Source organism: Gossypium hirsutum, chromosome D06 (assembly GCF_007990345.1).
Source record: "Gossypium hirsutum isolate 1008001.06 chromosome D06, Gossypium_hirsutum_v2.1, whole genome shotgun sequence".
Classification (NCBI taxonomy): domain Eukaryota; kingdom Viridiplantae; phylum Streptophyta; class Magnoliopsida; order Malvales; family Malvaceae; genus Gossypium; species Gossypium hirsutum.
The window spans coordinates 11,860,936-11,876,771 of NC_053442.1; the positions used below are offsets into that span (position 1 = coordinate 11,860,936).

Here is a 15,836-nt window from a genome sequence, read left to right on the forward strand (position 1 = left end):
AAGAAGCGAAAAATGAGTAAAAATCGGAAAACCAGAGTGAGTTACATGAGCTACATAGGTTGAACGATTCCACACGACTTGGCCACATAGCCGTATAAGCCCCACAGGTAGCCATCTTCTAATTTATCCATGTTCGAAAATTGGGCAAGACCCTAAATTATTTAAATCAAATGAAAGAAATAATAAAATTATAACTTATATTGTAATCCTATAAAACCCATTTGCATCAATGTCTCAAAAATCTTCAAGTTTGGGTTGTTCAACTCTATCTTCAAGGCAGACTATCTTTTTCATGGCAGACTTTTTTTTTTCTTTTTTTTTTTTGTTGGCTGCTAGATGTTTGAAGACCAACCAGAAAAAACCCTCAAAGCTTGTGGGAGGCGACAAAGCTGAAAAGGACATTCAACATTTTCTATCCTCTATCTGTTTAAAAAAAAACTGCAATTACCATTTAAAACATAAGTATTTACAAATATCCAAATACACTAAAATAAAATAAAATACTTAAATAACAATCTTTAAATCAACTAACTTCAAAAAAAAAAAACATGTAACTTTGAATCAAAAGTTGCTGTGTTAAAAAGAACTAAACTTTAAAGCAAAATCAAAAGTAACCAAAATATTTACATGCTAATATTAAAAGCTTCGATTCACTCTCTTTTGATCGTCTTCTTGCTGAAATTTCCTTTCAATTTTTGACTAATTTGTGTTAGGGTTTCTTTTGTTCATAGAGAGGGGGCCAACAAAAAAAATAAAAAATTTAAGTTTTTTTTAAAAAATTAATATCGTTATAGTTCCTATCATTTCTGTTCTTTTTAATATAATACTGAAAACCACCCATACATCTCCCCAACTTAAGATAATGCGTTTCAACACACTCGAACTCACATTAAATAAAGAGGATTGTTGTTTTTGTCTCTCTTTTTGTTTTTAATGTAAAATTTTCTTTTAATTTATTTTTTTATCTATCAATTTTAATCCAACTCAATTTATCAGCCTCATCAATTTTTGCCACGTAAGTATTTTTTAAGCATGTGCTTCTTATGTGCGATCCAACCGAGTTATAAGTCTTAATGTGAACAAATTTAAAAAGATTAAACTCGTATTTGAATATTTTAAAAGGTTTGACTCTTAAACCCTTAAAAAGTTGGGTTATTATTTTAGCCTTTTATTTATTTTACATCTAATAAGCTTATTGTACCATTAGGTAATGGTTTATTTCACATCCAAACATCTCAATATTGATTTCCATTCGATTAAGTAATAAAATTAAAAATATCATTTATATCAAATAGAAGTAATAAAATTAACTCTTTTAATTTTTTTTTATCTGTACTTATAACTTACATAATTTTAAATTAAGTAGTTATGATAATAGATTAATAAAAACTAATGGAAAGGTAACAGTATAGCCTAATTTTATGCATAATCAATGGTGAAATTAAAAATTAAAAATTAAATTTAGAATTTAAGATCCTAATTATATTGAAATTATTTTTTAAATAATAGAACCTATTATATTAATAGGATTTAAATAAAAAATAAAAAAATTATAATTATATCTATACACATGCTAAAATTGCACAATAGAATTCAGTTGGATAACTAAATTCAATGGTAAGAAACTAGGGAAATTGGGAGATTTAAACAATTATAAAATGAAATCCATTTATGTGCAACCCTAAAAATTCCCATTCTTTCTCCATTTAAAAAATTTAAAAGCCACTGTCACAATCGGAGACTAGTGTCACGGACTTGGAGTTTTCCCACACATCCGTGCGGCCTTAGGCAGTTTCTTGGCTTAAAAACGCCTAAGTCAGCCTAACTTCCACCAATAATGGATTCAACCGTAAAAACGCCTAAGTCAGCTCAACTCGCAACAATAAAGGATTCAACAGAATTCCCTTAAAGTTTTCACGAAGAACAGCGGAAGAACGAATTAAGAACGATCTTTGAAAGATGAACAAAAGCAAGAACGCTTGAGAGAAAAGTTTGAGTAAATGCTCTCAATTCTTATTCACAAAGAATAATGAAACAATTCAGGAGTGAGTACAAATGAGGGGGAGGCTCTCTATTTATAGTTGAGCTCCCCCAAAACCGATGGCTACAATTAAAAGCTGTATTCAATTAGGACTCTAACTTTACAGAATTAGAAGCTGTGTACAATTAGAACTTCTAAGACTACTTAGTCCTATCTTCATTATCGGGCCTATCAGGCTTCAATGTGACAGGCCTGTCCAACAGCTCTTTGAATCGGGCCAGTTCTCGTAGGCCAAATGATCCCCATCTGAGCAACAGACCTCCATTGGATGCATTTGGTGCGCTTGTCACGGGCTTTGAACTGCGGTCCGTGACATTCTCCCCCACCCATTCTCGCAACGCCCTCGTTGCGACTTCTGAATGGCACTGACTTGATTCGCCTCGGTCTCGTCTCGTCGCCTTAGCCTTTCCCTTTCTTTGGGATTCTTGCCTCGGCTTCTGTCGCTTCTTAACTCGAGCCGTCCTGCTCGTCGCATTTACTCTGGTCAACTGTCCCACATGCATCGCTTCTTTTCCTTTAAAGTCTGATGCACCACCTACCTTTCCCATAGGTGGAAGCCTTGTCGGTGACTCGGCTAACTCTGATACTTCACTCAACTTGAGCCTCATTGGTCCCAGCTTCACTGTTTTCATCGCAACTTTATCCGCTAAGTTAGATGACAAACTCACCTCTTCCTTAGGTGGAAGCCCCTTCGACGACTCACCAAGCTCAGACGTTGCGTTTCTTTCGACTCCGGCTTGCTTTGGACAGTTCCGCAACTCATGCGGACCACGGCACAAGAAGCACTTAACTTGCTTCTTTTTGCTCCACTTTGCCCTCTTGGTTTCGGCTTTTCCCTTTCTCGAACCAAGCTTCTTGGGCTCATTGTCTGCTCCATCGTTCCCCTCGATGACAGACTTCTTCGGACACTTCCGCAACCTATGCGGACCATGACACAAGAAACACTCCACTGGCTTCTTCTCGCTTTCGGCCTCCTTGGCTTCGACACCCCTTGTGCTCGAACCAAGTACCAAGGCCTTACCCACCGCTTCTCCTTAAGCGCAGATTTCTTCACACATTTCTTCAACATGTGTGGACCATCGCAGAGAAAGCATTTTAGCTTGTCCCTTTTCCTCTTGGGTTTCTTCTTCCCAACTCGTGGTTTCCCATTACCACCATTGTCGCCGTTGTCATTGCCATTAACTCTATCTTCCTTGTGATCCATTTCACATACGCCCCTTCCATCGGACTTGGAAGACCCAAGCTTGTCTTTCCCTAGACCAAGCTTCACCACGGACTCAACTACCGTCATGGCTTCCGACAGTTTTTGGACACCTCTTTGTTCCACCTCCTGTCTGACCCACGGCTTCAATCCCTTTTGACAAGCAAGCAATGCTTCTTCATCGGTCACATCTGAAATTTGGAGCATGAGTTCCTTGAACTCTTGAACATACTCCCTCACTGTGCCCCGTTGCATTATCTCTTGCAACTTTGCCCGAGCTTCTTCCTCGGCAAATTCTGGGTAAAACTGTCCCTTCAACTCGCATTGGAACTCTTGCCACGTCCCAATCTCACCTTGCCTTTTATCTGTGGTCCTACCTTGCCACCATAAAAGCGCAATGTCAGTAAGAAACATTGAAGCAGTGTTTACCTTAACCGCATCTTCCATGATGCCTTTGGCACGGAAGTAGTTTTCCATCCTCCACAAGAAATTGTCCACATCACATGCAGACCTTGTCCCCACAAACTCTTTCGGCTTTGGGACATCCTCATTACTGAGTGCTGCATTTGCCACTCCTTTCCCCACGGCTGCTTGACACAAGGACAGCTCTCCCTCGAGCTCCTCTATTCTTGTGCTCAAAGCCTTCGTCGTGGCCATTGTTTCCTCCTTCAAAGCCATTATCATGGCCTCGAGAGCATCATTCCTTTCCGACAGCTTATCCCTGTGTGAATTAAACAACTCGTTTACCTTGTCCATGGTGGAATCAAGAGACATCTTTACATAGTTTCTGGACTGCTCCTCCCAGTTTGTTATGCAATCCTCGACCCCATCGACTGCCTCCTTTACATCCGCCATGGATCCCTCGAGTTTACCCACACGTTCCTCTACTGCCGACATTGTCTCCCTCAAAGACTTCCTCACCCACCTTTGTTCAAACTCTTCTTTCGACATCCCAACGGTGCCTTTGAACCAACAAGTCGAATATTACTTGGTTCAAACCTTGGCTCGGATACCACTGTCACGGACTTGGAGTTTTCCCACACATCCGTGCGGCCTTAGGCAGTTTCTTGGCTTAAAAACGCCTAAGTCAGCCTAACTTCCACCAATAATGGATTCAACCGTAAAAACGCCTAAGTCAGCTCAACTCGCAACAATAAAGGATTCAACAGAATTCCCTTAAAGTTTTCACGAAGAACAGCGGAAGAACGAATTAAGAACGATCTTTGAAAGATGAACAAAAGCAAGAACGCTTGAGAGAAAAGTTTGAGTAAATGCTCTCAATTCTTATTCACAAAGAATAATGAAACAATTCAGGAGTGAGTACAAATGAGGGGGAGGCTCTCTATTTATAGTTGAGCTCCCCCAAAACCGATGGCTACAATTAAAAGCTGTATTCAATTAGGACTCTAACTTTACAGAATTAGAAGCTGTGTACAATTAGAACTTCTAAGACTACTTAGTCCTATCTTCATTATCGGGCCCATCAGGCTTCAATGTGACAGGCCTGTCCAACAGCTCTTTGAATCGGGCCAGTTCTCGTAGGCCAAATGATCCCCATCTGAGCAACAGACCTCCATTGGATGCATTTGGTGCGCTTGTCACGGGCTTTGAACTGCGGTCCGTGACACTAGAATGAGAAATTTTTGTATTTTTTTTAAAGCAAATCATGTTTTATCTCTCTCACACACATAGTATGAAAAGGTTTTTGCACAAAAATTATATATTTGTTCTGACCAATAAATCTACTTTCATGCATGCATGGCACGAGTTTAAAATTAATACTTTTATTTTTACCTAAACACAAAATTCAAAATTCAAGAAAAATATAATAATTATAATTAATATTTATTAATAAAATTTCCACTATTTTTTATTTTACCTAATGATAATGTGTTGTACTGATCTTATAATTAATATTTAACGAATAATAATACATAATAAATGAAAAAGAAAATTTGGAGCCTATTAAAAATATTGATTCTCAAATGGGTCATTTGAGTAACGAAAAGCGGACCTGCCTGCCTTAAAAACGCAGCGTTCTAATCTAAAATTATCCCATCGGATATTTTTTATTTCCTTATATTTGCGAGCCTGACCCTCTAATCTTAACCCTACCCGAATTCCCCTTTCCACGGCCGACTATCGACATAGCTAGCTGCTGCTCAGTTCGATTTCTATCAAATCGTTAACCCGATCGGTTCTAGACCTTTTCAAGGTATTTATCCTCTTTTTGTTTAAATTAGGGTTTCCTGATTTTGCGTTCGAAGCGTTTTCTTTTTTATGTTATTCGCTTTCTAAATCGTTTATTTAATAAATGTTGGGATTTTTATTTTGCTTATTATTTGTTGGGCAGAAATCTTGTAGATTTGGATCCGCCATGGCGGCTTTGAAGGATCTTTTACCAGATGCGAAAAACTCAACGTCGACCTATTATGATCACGCGAATGATCCTTGGTTTAAACAACGGTTTAGTACGTCGGAGGAAGAGAAATCCACTGTCGTAAAGGCGAAGCCAGTACCGCCTTACTTGAAGCGCGCCGGTTTTGTTCCTAGGAAAGTTGAAGACTTTGGAGATGGAGGAGCTTTCCCTGAAATACATATTGCTCAATACCCGCTTGATATGGGAAGGGTTAAAGGGGCAAAACCTGGATCGAAGATTCTTCCGGTGACTGTTGATGCTCGTGGGAATTTGGCTTATGATGCAATAGTTAAGCAGAGTGAGAATGCCAAGAAGATTGTTTATTCGCAGCATAAGGATTTAATTCCTAAGATTTTGAGGAATGAGGAAGAGGGTGGTGATGAGGGGGAAGAAGAGGAGGAGATGCAAAAAGAGATCGAGGAAACTATGCAAGAAACTAAGGCGGCTTTAGAGAAGATAGTTAATGTGAGATTGAGCGCTGCACAGCCTAAGAATGTTCCGAAACAGTCTTCGGATTCAAAGTATATTAAGTATAAGCCTTCACAGCAATCGGCTGCGTTTAATTCAGGTGCTAAGGAGAGGATAATTAGAATGGTAGAGATGCCTGTTGATCCTCTTGAGCCTCCCAAGTTTAAGCATAAGAGGGTACCTAAGGCTTCGGGGTCTCCACCTGTGCCAGTGATGCATTCCCCTCCACGTCCTGTTACTGTGAAGGATCAGCAGGACTGGAAAATTCCACCTTGTATTTCAAACTGGAAGAATCCAAAAGGGTATACTATTCCGCTGGATAAGCGTCTAGCTGCTGATGGAAGAGGTTTACAGGAGGTTCAGATTAACGATAACTTTGCAAAGCTGTCTGAGGCTTTGTATGTTGCAGAGCAGAAGGCTAGAGAAGCTGTGGCAATGAGATCAAAGGTGCAGAAAGAGATGATGATGAAGGAGAAGGAAAGGAAGGAGCAGGAGTTGCGAGCTTTAGCTGCTAAAGCCCGTTCTGAGAGAACTGGGACGGTGGCACCATCTACTGCTGTTCCAATGTCATCTGATAGAAGTGCGATGGATACTGATATGAGAGTGGATTATGAGCCTGTGAGGGAAAGAGAAAGGGATATGCCAAAGGAATCGAAGGAAGAAAGGGAGGAGCGGTTGCAGAGGGAGAAGATACGTGAAGAGCGTCGTAGAGAAAGGGAGAGAGAGAGAAGGTTGGAGGCCAAAGATGCTGCCATGGGTAAAAAGAGTAAGATTACAAGAGATAGAGATAGAGATATTAGTGAAAAAGTTGCTCTTGGTATGGCTTCTACTGGTGCTGGAAGAGGTGGGGAAGTAATGTATGATCAAAGGTTATTTAACCAAGAGAAAGGAATGGATTCTGGATTTGCAACTGATGATCAATACAACATCTACGACAAGGGTCTATTCACAGCGCAACCTACTCTCTCGACACTCTACAGGCCAAAGAAAGACGTGGATTCAGACATGTACGGTGGCGCTGATGAGCAGTTAGAGAAAATAATGAAAACTGAGAGGTTTAAACCTGACAAGGCATTTGCTGGTACTTCTGAGAAGAGTGGTCCAAGAGACAGGCCAGTTGAGTTTGAAAAGGAAGTTGAAGAAGCTGATCCATTCGGTCTTGATCAGTTCTTGACAGAGGTCAAGAAGGGCAAGAAAGCCATGGAGAAAGTGGGTAGCGGAGGGACAATGAAAGCAAGTGCAGGTTCGTCCATGCGAGATGGCTATGAAGGAGGATCTAATAGATCTCGCATTAATTTCGAAAGAGGACATTAATATACATGGTTCTGTAGCTTGTTTATTTGCTCATCTTTGTTGCCCAGTGAAATCTTAAACCCTGAAATAGCTGTCTGGGGTGAGATTTTCTCTCTCTTCGGTACGTGGAATGTTGTTTTATTTTCCCTTGTAGACTTTTAAATAATCATATTTCTCTGTTATTTTATATTTGGTCGATTTCTTGTCCCATGATCATCTGTTTGCATTTCATGAAATAGTATAATCTATAGAGGATAGTTGCTTCTTCTCATTTCCCTTTCTGTTCGTTGATAATTACTTAAAAAAGGTGCGGAGATTCATTGTGGCGTTTATGAACTTCTCTAGAACTTCATCTTGCATCTTTGAGCTGCTTAGAGCTAGAGCAATGTGTGATATTGATTATATCTCCTGGCATTGGTGACAATGTCTAGGCCAGTAATTTTAAGATGCAATATAACCATGAACCCATTTACGAGCATCATGAATTGTTGGAATTACAAGTAATTTTAGTACATTGTTACAGTGCCATAAATGGAAGCCATTACTGAAATGATGAGTAAAATGTGGTTAGTACAACAATTATAAATGAAAATTTGGATTTGCATTTCTTCTTTAACAAATGACCATGCATCTTATGTGAATTTCTGGACTGACCCACAACCTAGAAAGTCATACATTCTTGTTTACAAGAGAGCTTGAAATATTATTAAAAAGTTGGAAAGAGGTCAACAATTCAAGAGATTAAGAATGTTCAAAACAATGATTAACAACACTGCATTTAATAAATAAACATATCATGGTTAATCCCCTTCAAAGAATTAGGGATCACTTCCAGAACCCTGTTTTCCCCTAGCAACATATGCAAACTCACAAGCTCCAAACAACAAGGGACTGGAGATGTTACCGTTTGCATACTACACGCGTGATTGCAAATTTATGAACATTCAACTACAACAGTCCAGATCCTACCAAAATTTTTAAGCAAATACCTCAGAATCGATTTGCTGAATATTGGGGAAAATTTGTTTCAGGGTAGCATTGTAGTTAGGAGACTGCGCCTGCAATAAAACAGTATAGTTGATCACATATGAGAAAGGTTAGGAGAGAAGTATGACTACTAGGCCAGTATAGAAGATTGAGAAATGTCAACCGATAATCACCAATTGTGCAAATAACTCTATAGCTAAAATGAATGCAATATGCCAAGGGGAGGATGATGATATAGACTTAACTGAACTCAGCCCAGGAAGGTAGAAAACTGCTTTAGATGGATGCCACAAAACAGCATGCACCAAAGACATACTCTATCAATAATTTGTGTCTTCATTCAAATATTAAATTGGAAACATAATTGAGAAAAGATTACATATATGAAATCAGGAAAGCACAACAAGAAAACGGAGCTCCGTAGCATACAGAGTAAGACTTAATCATGTTCCAACTATGAATTTGAACCAGATAGAGAACCAAAAATATCAAGATAATCAACCAATTACCCATAACAAAACATTTGGGATCGTAAGGATGCTGCAATCGCAAAAACCAACAAAAACTATAGTCTCTAAATACTGCAAGTTGCAAACCGTACACATGGATTATTTTCAAGGTAGATAGTAGTGAGCTTTTCTCTTGAACCAGAAACACCCTCAGCTATGTCCTCAAGAGATTCTATTCGGTTGTCATTGAGCCACAAGTCTTCCAACCTGCATATAAAATTATTCAACAACTTATGATAGGATAAGATCCCTACACGTAGAGAGAAATGAAAATTACCTTGTTAAGTTCTGAATATCATCGACTGATGTTAGCTTATTTGATGAAACATCTAATACTCGGAGGTTGACCAATTTTGATAGGCCTTCCATTTTTGCAATACCATTGTGGCTCAAGTATATTTCTTCTAGGGCATTGCATTCCTTGAAAACAAAAAATCCAAAGAAAAACCTCATCCAAATATTATGACATAAAATTTTTTACGAGAACCAACATTTTTTAAGGTGCTATACCTCCAACCCTATCATAGATGTTAACCGGTTACTTTGCAAGCTAATCTTCTTGATGCAGCTAAGCCCACAAAGGTTGATCACTTTAATTCGGTTTCTTCCTAGCCACAGTTCTTGTAACTTTGTAAAATTTTGCAAATTTTCCATCACCTAAGATACCAAGATCAGTGAAAGCAATTCACAAATTAGACCATGCTCAAGAAATTACTAATAACTGACCAATCTTACCCCTACTTCAATACTGAAACAAAAATTGACAAAAAGCTTATGCCATGAAACAGAAAATTTCCACCTACCTGCTACATACAATAGATGCTTATAACGTTATTTATAGAAAGATTATGCAAGCATTTTAATAACTAACCCGTAATCTGTTAGAACCAAGTTCAAGGATTTGCAACTCATGCAAGTGGTCAATCTCCTCCATCTTAGTAACTTCATTTTTGGAGACATAGAGTTCCTTGATTGTGCTGGAGGCCTTCGACAATCCTTGTAATGAAGTGATTTCATTGAAAGAAACATCAAAAACTAAGAGCTTCTTGAATATACCCACATCTGGTATTTTCGTCAGTTTATTATCCCTAAGTATTAACTCCTGTACAAAAAGAAATAACCCCAAGCTTCTTCGTTAGGCTCTTTTTCATTTTTCCCTTTACTTTCTTATTTACTTCTCACAAACATCTAAAAGCTAAAGCAAATGGCAAATCTTTGATTAATAATAAACAAATAATTAAAATATAGCAGATATTCAGGCATAATTAGTTCATGCAAACGTAAAATTTTGCATCTTACAACTAAAAAAAAAACCCGTACTTTTAAACATCCAAGAAGATTAGTTGCATTTATCTACATGCATTTTTTAAAAGCAAAACTACAAGTAATGACCAGCAGTACATAAATTTCATATACTTTATTTTTCTAACGAAATTACTACAATAATAATGAATCGTAAAGACCAAAAAAAGAAGGTCGAGAGTGGGTGAAGGGAAAGAAGAAGATAACCTCAAGACCAGTTAACGATTCCCAGCTGGAGATTGGCTCGATAGCAGCATCGTTGAAGAGATTCTGTCGAAAAGAAAGCTTTCTGAGATTGATGAGGTTCGCAATCCGAGAGTCCAAATTCGATAAGCGGTTCGTTGTCAGGTCCAAATCGATGAGATTTGGCGGCAATTCCACCAAGTCGAGATCGGGGAGCTGGAAGCTGGTAAGATCGAGAATGGTGATGGAGGATAAATCAATCTCCACGGTTTGATCATCTTGGTCCGGGTTGGCTTCTACTGGTGGTTCGTTCTGGTTTTGCATCTTCTTTTTTGGGAGGCGGAGACGCCAGCAGCTTCCGTCGACCAGTCGTGCAGTGGAATAGTTTCGGTTTTCTGGTGCTTTGTTTTTCACCTGGTGGATGCAATGGAATATTATGCAAGAGAAACGATATGTCGTTTTCGGGTTTCACTTGGACGGTGTCGTTTGCTCGAAAGCCAGTAGATATCTAGGCCCAGCTCCTGGGCCCCAAAATGGAAAATAATTGAAATTGGGCTAATTTATCGGCAGGTGGGTTGGTTTTTATTAATTTTTTAAAATACCCATACTATTATTTATACTTTAATTGTATTGGTGTTACAAATTAATAAAATATTAAATTTAACTAGAAATTTATCATTTGCACATGCACATGGAAATAGAAAATATAGAACACAAATGTGTGTTTAAAATAATATACAATAAATAATGAAATGTATGACTTAAAATAAATTATTAATAATATCACATGTAAGATAACGTATTACTCAAACTCAATCTTGAGTCGGTATTGAGTTAACTTGTAATACCTACTTAATCAAATGCATTATTGATATATACAATCGATGAAAGTAATAAAGTGTGCATAATATAATTAAAATATATAAAATATTAAAATAAAACTTTAGTTGGGTGGTAAATTAAAGTTTTACAAGTGCAATTGATTCGGGTTTAAATTTCATCATATGCATATATTTATTAATTTTTTAATATAAAAGTAAAATACCCTCGAATAATATAATATTTTACATTAAATGTACTTATTATGGGCTTTGAATAATCTTTAAAGCTTCAATTTAACAATTTCAACCAAACCACATTTGATATTAATATATTAGTATTTTTTTAATAATTTCATTATAAGTTTTGATAATGTTTGTTCCTTTTTACACAATACCTAGAATTACTCATAACCCCTCTCAATCCATGAAAAAGAAGATAATACACTTTAGTACATTTGAACTCACGTTTTCCTATATTGACAACAATGTCCATTCCAATCAAGTTACTCAATCCTAATCAACTATATAGTCATTCCTACCTTATTTTGCACAAACCCACCACTGTGACTGATAATTCTATTCAGTTGAATAATATATTACAACCAATTCAACAAAAACATTGAATAGTCATTTTGTGCCTCTTCATTGAATGATAATTTAGAGTTTGCAAGAATAGAATAAAAAGACTTCCGTATCCCATTTTACCAATCTCAAAAGATATTCGCTTTTTAGAAATACAACCAAAACATTAAAATGAAAAAAAAATAGAGAAGGGTTTTTCATTTTATTGTTTTAGGGACTAATTTTTTTCCTTCCAATACCCTTGACCAAAATTTAATAAGATCACATATGAAACCATAAAATCAACAAAAATAACACAAAACCCACATTAAACATCAAAAGTAACAACTTTTTGTGAAGAAAAATTGTCAATAGTTTCTCTCTCCTCATGTTTTAGTGGTTTAAGACACTCGTAAACGCTCTTGAACTATAAGTTTATAGAGAAAGAAGAGAAATGTAACATCCCTATACCCGGTTCGACTCAAGGAACCTGATATAGGAATATTATATTTGGTGCCAAAGTGATTTTGGCTAATCACTAATATATTTGAATATTAAAAAAATAAATTTTTATAACTTATATTTTAGTCCTTACTACTTGGATCATACTTGATCTTCCTAAGTACATGTCATTCTATTCAAAATTTTGAAACATACCCTTTTGGCACGATGTGATGAGATGGATGCTCACAACCTCAATTACAACTCTTCAAAATCATTGTACCTAATCTGCGCACAGAAAACAAAACTGTACGCTGAGTAAAACTCAGTGGTATTTTTATAATCTGAATAATTAGAGACAATAAATTACAAATGTATAATTGAAATATAAACATATATTAATATTTAAATATTATAACAACCATATCATATTTCATTTGTTTCACAAATATCTCAATTCTCATACTAGCTATATAAATAGCTTTTTACAATTTATTTCACATTTCATTGTACAATTGTATTATCCATTCCATATTCATTTCATGAGTATATAACTCATATATTCCATATATTTGCAACATATTTCACATTCTATTTTCAATTCACTATTTCACTTCCATGTCTCATACCATGCCATTTCGATATCAATTATAAAACTTTATTATTCATTTACTCCTATTAACACGACTCGGACTCGGACGGATACGCGGATCCAACCAAACACACGAGTTTGGCACCCAGTGCCTCATCGGATAATTCGAAGTAATAATTTGACACCCAGTGTCTCATCGGCAAAACTGAAGTAAATTGGCACCCAGTGCCTCATCGAAATAATCTGAAGTAGTAAATTGACACCTAGTGTCTCATCGACTTGAAGTCAAAAAAATCCCCGGACTCTTCCAATCCTATGGCATGTCATCTATATCCGATGTAATAGGCCAATTTTGGCCCGAGCTTGAGACCCAAAAATAAACAAAATAAAAAGGTCCATTTACAAAAACAATCAAACCCAAAATACATCCAAAACAAGATAAAATAAAATACAGCCCAATAACCCAATATGGCCCAAATTCCCAAAACCATAATGGCCCAAAAACTAAAACATTTCAGAAAACCCTAGCACCCTCGAGCCATGTGCGCCGCTGCCCCTTCTCGTGCCGCCCGAGGTACCTCGTCCCAAGGTCTGACCCTTTCCCCTGGCCTCCTTGCACCGAAATGGCAAGGTAACCTCCGTTGACCTTGCCTAGCCCTGCAAGACAAAGCAAAAGAAGAAGAAAGAGACAGAAATAAAGATAGTAAAAAAGGCAGTATAATCGACTATAAAGGCCGAACAAAATGTAATTTTTTTTACGGAGTTGAATACAAAGAGAACAAAAATATCAATCAAAAAATCCCGAAGGTTTACTTCTACCGTCATTTTAATTTTTGTTTTATTGTACTTTTTATTTTTCATTTTTTTACATACGAAAATAGAACAAAAAGGGAAAAGGGATAACAAACTCACCTGTATCTGGGTTTTCAACGCCGTGGACGGCAGAGGAAGTCACCTTCGAGGATAGGTAGCTGGAAACCGATAGGTTTCTTGAGCTTTTGGGGAGTTTTTGTTAATATTTCAAGAATTTTGAACCCAGATTTGGATTTAGGAGGGTCGAAAGGACAGGGTTGGAGGCTTTACCCTTTTTCAGCCACTGCAGATGGTAGCGCCATCACCGGTGACAGGCGGTCGACGCGGTGGCTATTGACCGGAGTCAGGCCGGACTCCAAGGGAGAGTTTGAGAGAATTTTTGGTTTTTTTTAGAAAGGGAGAGGAGTGAAGATTTTAAAAAAATTTTGACTTATAAAGGTTGACTAAACAACGTCGTTTAGGGCTGGGCACAATAGCCCTAAAACGACGTCGTTTTACCCTTCAGGATCCTCGTGTTGACCCGACCCACTGGAGGATCCACACATTGTCGTTGAATGGGCTATTTGCGAAATAAGTCCCTCCGCCTTTTAGGCGTGTTCAATGTGGTTTTTCTTTATTTTTGATTTCGGCCTTAAATTTTGCTTATGTTTTAATTTGGTCCTTAGACCATGCGCAGACATTGGCACCATAAACGGCATCGTGCTGGGCCAAATAACAGGGGTTATTTTCGCGATTAACCCCTCCGTCTTTTATTCAAATTTCGATTCTGTCCTTTTAGTTTAATTTAATTTGTCTATATAATTGTATTTCCATTTCATTTTAACCCATTGCGAAACGACGCACTTTAAGGGGTGGGGGATAATTTCCCATTTGACCATTGCATCTTTGCACGCGTTTCACTCGGGCCCTGATTGTTCTTTTTTTCATTTCAAATTTTGCCCTTTGATTTTATTTTAATTCCAATTCAATCCTTAGCCTATTTAACTTTAAAATTTTCTTTTCTTTTTACTATTTAAAAAAAATCTCTATTAAATATTTTATTTAACATTTAATTATTCATTCTCAATTTCTAATCAAACTTACATTAGCTTTCATTTTATTTATTATTCATTTTTTATATATTGATTTGTAGATTTTATTTGTGCCATTATTATCACTATCATTCCCTTATCTATTTATTTGCTAATTTTCAAATACCTTCAAAATTTAGATTCATTAGTATTATATTTGTTGTCGTTGTTATTATTGTTATTGTTATATTGTTACTTGCATTATTATTATTTATGCATGTGAATATTAAGATTTATTAGTCTAAATGCTATATGTGTATTTTATGATGCATAGTATGTCATGATTATCTTAAACGTATGTCATATTATCGATATTAGTCGTGTACGACCCCTCTTTTGCAAAAATAATTTCTTTTCGAATATAATCAAAGTTGCACACATATTATTTTTAAATATTCCATTCGTGCTCACTCAAATTCAAAAAAAAGAAAAATTGCAAAGTCCCTAACTTAAGGGGTTTCAATTTTTTCGTTAAACTTAAATAGTAAAATATCCTTTTAAAACTTCAAACATGAAATTTTAATAAAAATTAAAGGCGAGCTTATTCTCTAAGGTTCTAAATATCGTGTTTTAACTTACGGGATGTTGATATTTCGTTACCTTGGGACGAGTGGGTCTTTAACTCTCTTTTCGATTTATTCAAATGTTTTAAATAACATTAATAAAAAGGGATCGTATTTTAAATTTTCTTTCAATTTTTCAACTTTCGACATTAAGACATTAAGTAATCAACTACGTACCAATTTTGGGCGCATGAGGGTGCTAATCTTTTCTCGTGCGTAACCGACTCCCGAACCCATTTTCTGGATTTTTTGTAGACCCAAAAAATATTGTTTTAATAAATCAAACATCTTATTAAAGCGATCAAATTACGAGGTGACCCGATCACACCTCTTAAAAAGGATTGGTGGCGACTCCCATTTTCATTTTTGTTTTCAAAAATAAAAGTCGACCCCTTTTACAAAAAAATGGTTTCGACAGCTTGGCAACTCCACTGGGGATCCGAAATAAGTGAGTCAAGCCACGAGTTGATTACTTTTTATCTAAAATTGAAAACTTGGTTTAAATGTACGATCCTTTCGTTGCATTTTTGGTTTAAGTTTTGGTATCTTTCTGCATATTGTATCGCAAGATC

At 36.5% G+C, this 15,836-nt stretch overlaps 2 protein-coding genes across 2 annotated transcripts; one reads left to right on the forward strand and one right to left on the reverse strand.

Moving 5' to 3' along the window:
• The first annotated feature begins 5,237 nt into the window (after positions 1-5,237).
• On the forward strand, positions 5,238-7,609 carry LOC107899967 (SNW/SKI-interacting protein A). Its single transcript, XM_016825701.2, has 2 exons — positions 5,238-5,457; positions 5,596-7,609. The coding sequence occupies exon 2, from the start codon at positions 5,620-5,622 to the stop codon at positions 7,441-7,443; it is 1,824 nt and encodes a 607-aa protein (XP_016681190.2). The 5' UTR covers positions 5,238-5,457; positions 5,596-5,619; the 3' UTR covers positions 7,444-7,609.
• Positions 7,610-8,104: 495 nt separating this feature from the next.
• Positions 8,105-10,881, reverse strand: LOC107901177 (protein phosphatase 1 regulatory inhibitor subunit PPP1R7 homolog). The gene is made up of 6 exons (XM_041095683.1): positions 10,428-10,881; positions 9,790-10,020; positions 9,429-9,575; positions 9,196-9,338; positions 9,011-9,125; positions 8,105-8,480 (listed from the first exon to the last, which is right to left on the reverse strand). Exons 1-6 carry the CDS (start codon positions 10,725-10,727, stop codon positions 8,400-8,402), a joined length of 1,017 nt encoding a protein of 338 aa, XP_040951617.1. The 5' UTR covers positions 10,728-10,881; the 3' UTR covers positions 8,105-8,399.
• Positions 10,882-15,836: the final 4,955 nt, after the last annotated feature.